General features: G+C 32.0%; 1 protein-coding gene across 1 annotated transcript in view; it reads left to right on the top strand.

Moving 5' to 3' along the window:
• Positions 1-3,687, top strand: part of GALNT3 (polypeptide N-acetylgalactosaminyltransferase 3) — a 21,272-nt gene extending 17,585 nt beyond the window's left edge. Inside the window, exons 9-10 of the mRNA XM_006921148.3 lie at positions 2,250-2,402; positions 3,300-3,687. Of these exons, the coding sequence (XP_006921210.1) occupies positions 2,250-2,402; positions 3,300-3,422 (276 nt within the window). The 3' untranslated portion in view covers positions 3,423-3,687. The remainder of the gene's footprint in view (positions 1-2,249; positions 2,403-3,299) is intronic.
• The last annotated feature ends 781 nt before the right edge of the window (positions 3,688-4,468 follow it).

Below are 4,468 nucleotides of genomic sequence, written 5' to 3'. Positions count from 1 at the left end.
AAGGAGTCTGTTCATATAGGCTTTGCAGGCCTCGTTAAGGAACTCAAATTTAATTCCGAGTGTGACAGAAGCTATCAGAGGGCTTTAAACAAGAGAATAATGTTTTCTGATTTATATTTTAAGAAGAGAATTCTGGCTTCTATCACCCTAACATAGCCATTGATTTTATTTTGGTTTATTTCCTTTATATTTTATTTTCAATCAAACATTGCCTTTAAACTACTTTGCAAATTTTAGTTCCTTGAGTGCTAACCATTTTTGAGATGTTATCTAACTGGATCATTTCCTTATACTCCTTTTATTGTTTTGACCAGAAAATAATATTTTTAGAACATAAAACTCCATTGTAGCAGTATTTGTATATGCCAAGTAAAAATAAATATTTTGATCCTATGATTAAATGGACTAATAAACTGGTACAATGCAGTCTAAGGCATTACGGCTTTTTAACACAATTCTTTGTTTCTTCCACTTTCTCTTCCAGGGTGTTTGTCTTGGTTCTAAGTTTCTCCAATGTTCTCAGCTAATTATGTACTCTTTTTTTTTATTGCCTAAGTATCTTCAACTATTTCCCATTCTATAACATTCCTTTTAATGATTTTTTTAAATAATATGAGTAAAGTAAAATACTGGGCGGCCTTTCTTACTATCTTTGAGATCCTAGGTTTATTTTTCTTAAAGAAAGATAGCCAGAGTGCAGTTTTCATGATCTAAACCCATTTTCTCTCAGTGCCTCCATCTGAGGAACTATCAGTTATAAAAATGACTGACATTATATTTGTGGAAGGAGGGAAATTAAGCATGAAACTAAGACCAAGGGAACTCAAGATTAATTCAGCTAATGTTTGTAGAGTGGCTAGTGTAATACATATAAAGGGTTTAGAGCAGTTTCTGCCTAGCACATAATAAGGACTCAATAAATATTAGTGCTAAAACTAATTATTTCATTATTGAAAATCAATTATGCTCACTTATTTTATCTTTGGTATGTCAACATTATGAGATATTTGATTTGTAATGAACGTTATTACTAGATACACCACCTGACTTCGGTCTACGGTGAAGCCAACTAGCTACACACACAATCACAATAGAGTGCAATAAAAGTTATCTGTGAGGGACCATAGGAACCCTGAAAAGGGTGTAATTTTGTGCAGTAGGACAAATTCAGGGAAAACTGAAAAACTAAGGTAATATTCGAAGTGGACTTTGATGGATGAAAAAGAGTTAGCTAGGCAGAGAAGGATCCAGAAAGATATCCCAGGCAAAGCACAGTAAAGAGCTATGGATACGCATGTTCTGCTTTAGTAGAAATGGTGAATGGAGCATACTATATCATTGGAACAATGGTTGGTATAAGATTGATAATGGAAGATTTCATGAACCTTATCTTAGCAACAGTAGTGACTCAAGTAGGGGAGGTACAGGATCAAATAAATGTACTAAAAGACCAACAGTAAATTGAAGCAGAGTGAGTTTCCATTTACTCAGGCAGCAGTGTGAATTGAAGTATCGAAACAGAAATTGGAGATAACTGCAAGTGTTGCAGTAGAGATGCTGAGTGCCTGAACAAGAGAAGTGAGGGTATGGAAGAAAGGATGGATGAGATGGTAACAGGAAAATTCAGTAGGACTAAGGGACTAATTAATTGGATGTATGGGGAGAGAAAGGCATCAATAATAATAATAATAGCTAAAATGTTTCGAATGCCTACCATATACTAGTTATTGTTCAAAGTATTTTACATGTGTTAACACATTTATCTTCATAACCTTACAGAGTAGGAGCTATTAAATGACCTGTTTTACAGGTAAGGAAACTGAGGCATGGAAATTACTCCTTTTAAATGTTCCTACTTTAAATGAAAATGCCATTACTTGAGATGAAGAGAGAAGGAACATTTGTAGAGAGGAGGAGGCAGGTAATGTGCTAGCTAGAGCTTTCCAGGTTCTTCTTAATGAAGTACCTGTCCTTACCTCCATCCTACCTGATAACTTCCAATATCTGATATGGTGAGGAAGACAATACCTTCTTAAGTAATACCTGGTGATAGGATGAAGAAAGGTTATAGCATCTCCTATCATAAAAACTCAGTTTATGTTTCTGATGCCTATTTTGACTGTATTATTTTGTTGAAGTAGACATGACTTCATTATTCAGTAAGTTGCCGATTTTTTTTTATTGGACCATTATTTGGCAGCTGAGCATATAGAGTGCTTTTATCAGTAACAGCATTCTTTCTTTCACAGTATTTTGAATACTCTGTTCAACATGAAATTCGGCATAACATCCAGAAGGAATTATGTCTTCATGCTGCTCAAGGTCTCGTTCAGCTGAAGGCATGTGCCTACAAAGGTCATAAGACAGTTGCTGCTGGAGAACAGATTTGGGAGATCCAAAAGGTACTTTAGTGCAATTAATTCACCCTTTTTTGTAATTACTATTTTGAATAACTCTAATTGCTTATCTGGGGAAATTGCATGAAATGTATTTTATTAATGTTATTCATCAGAATTTCTCAGGCTTTGTTGATTTTGTTGTTATGTTTGTCTACCCATGTGGTAAAAGAGAATATATCTATGAGTTAAATATTCTTAGGAACAAAATAATTGTAAAGTAGCTTAGTTAAATCATGGCTTATGCAGATCAATGCTTACGTAAATTATTAGTAATAGTTGCCCATAAATTTGTCTTTTTAAAAAGTTTCTTATAATGCTTCTTGTAATAGGCATACTTTTTTTCATGGCAGAGAAAAAGAAAATAATATATACATATTTTTTACCTAAAGTGCTTAATTCTTTCCTTCCCCATTTGAGTACGTTTTTGTGCATCTAGAACTAAGAGAATACATGAAAGGTATTTTCTGTTTTTAAATATATGTTTTATGGCTTAGCTGGATCCTAGTAATTCTTACCTGAAAATTGTTTTGTGCAGTACAAGAACACTATAAGACTGACTTTTATGACTTACAATTTTTTAGAGTTTGTCACTTATGGATATATTAATGGAATATTTCTTGTCTGAAAACTTGATTGAGACCTTCCTTTGTGTATCTCTCTTCATTTACATAATACCTTCTGTAGTGGCATAAATGGTGGCATTTACACCATAGAAACCGACAAGATTGTATCAAACATAGTTGATCTTAGAAAGATTACAAGTTAAGAATGATGTGCCTTTGGTGTGCAGGTCTCCCTTTAGCTTCTATGAGACCATGAAGTCATTTTTACATTTTTTTTATTAATCAGTTAACTATGATTCTTGAAACTTACTATCTCTTATATTTCCTTTTATTCTAGGATCACCTTCTATATAATCCATTATTTAAAATGTGCCTTTCAGCAAATGGAGAGCATCCAAGCTTAGTGTCGTGCAATCCATCAGATCTACTCCAAAAATGGATTTTTAGCCAAAATGATTAAGTGTTCCTTAAAATTAAGGAGTTGAAAAAGGAGATATATTTTTCTCATAAAACTGTGACTAGGCATACACTGTAGTTTTCAAAAATTATGCAAAAGCAGCTAATTTTAACTTATTCCAAGTGCATTTTTCTTATTTATATCTTACAATGTCTATGTAGCACTGCTACAGAAATCCCTTGTTTCCATTTCAAAGCACAATAGCTAATAATACCAAAGACTATTTTGAAATGTCCAGATGTAGGGGAAAAGATGTTTACAGTATGATGAAAATAATTTTCCAAGTAAAGTGCTGTTTGTGCGTTCTGTACACTTGAGGATATGCATAGCTACATTCATACACTCACAACTTAAAATATTTCTTCTAGTTTTTTGGGGGGGATGGGAGAAAGATTTGATACTGTATTTTTTTAACTACATAGAAATGGATCAATGAGGGTCAAACAAAGACCTTTGTGTACAAACCAGGAGATTTTTTTAGATCTAGGATTTATTATATGAAAATGCAGGTAAATTCTTTGCCTTTTGTTTACTTATTTGTCAAACGTTTTCTTAAACGTGAAATTAAATTAATAAGCAGAAGACTATTTTTAACACTTCAATTTCTTGGCAAATTTTAAAATATTTTTTAGTCTACAGCCAACTTGATTTGAAGCACTTAAGCCTTCTTTAAAAGACTTTTCTTAAGTAACTATACTGTGTTTTTCCAAAGCAATTTAAAAAAAAAAAATTATAAATTGCTATTCATTGAAAAGGTATCTTTTTCTATTCTGCCAGTCTTTTTTCCTTAACCAAAAATTCACTAATCTTGAATGTTTGTAAAACTGAATTTTAAATACAGAATACTCGACTCATTTAAAGCAAAATTTTATTTGTTACTGATTCAATTTGTTACTATTCAATCAATAGATTATCTTTGTAATAAATTTTTTTCACCAGAAGTCCTTATTTCTCTTTATGTGGAAAACACAATAAAACAGATTCTTATCACTATTGTAATCATTTGATTTAAGTATTTTTCTCTTTTGTATAAAATATATAATTGATAA

This window comes from Pteropus alecto, unplaced genomic scaffold (assembly GCF_000325575.1).
Source record: "Pteropus alecto unplaced genomic scaffold, ASM32557v1 scaffold3, whole genome shotgun sequence".
Classification (NCBI taxonomy): domain Eukaryota; kingdom Metazoa; phylum Chordata; class Mammalia; order Chiroptera; family Pteropodidae; genus Pteropus; species Pteropus alecto.
This window is presented reverse-complemented; position numbering and strand designations above follow the sequence as displayed.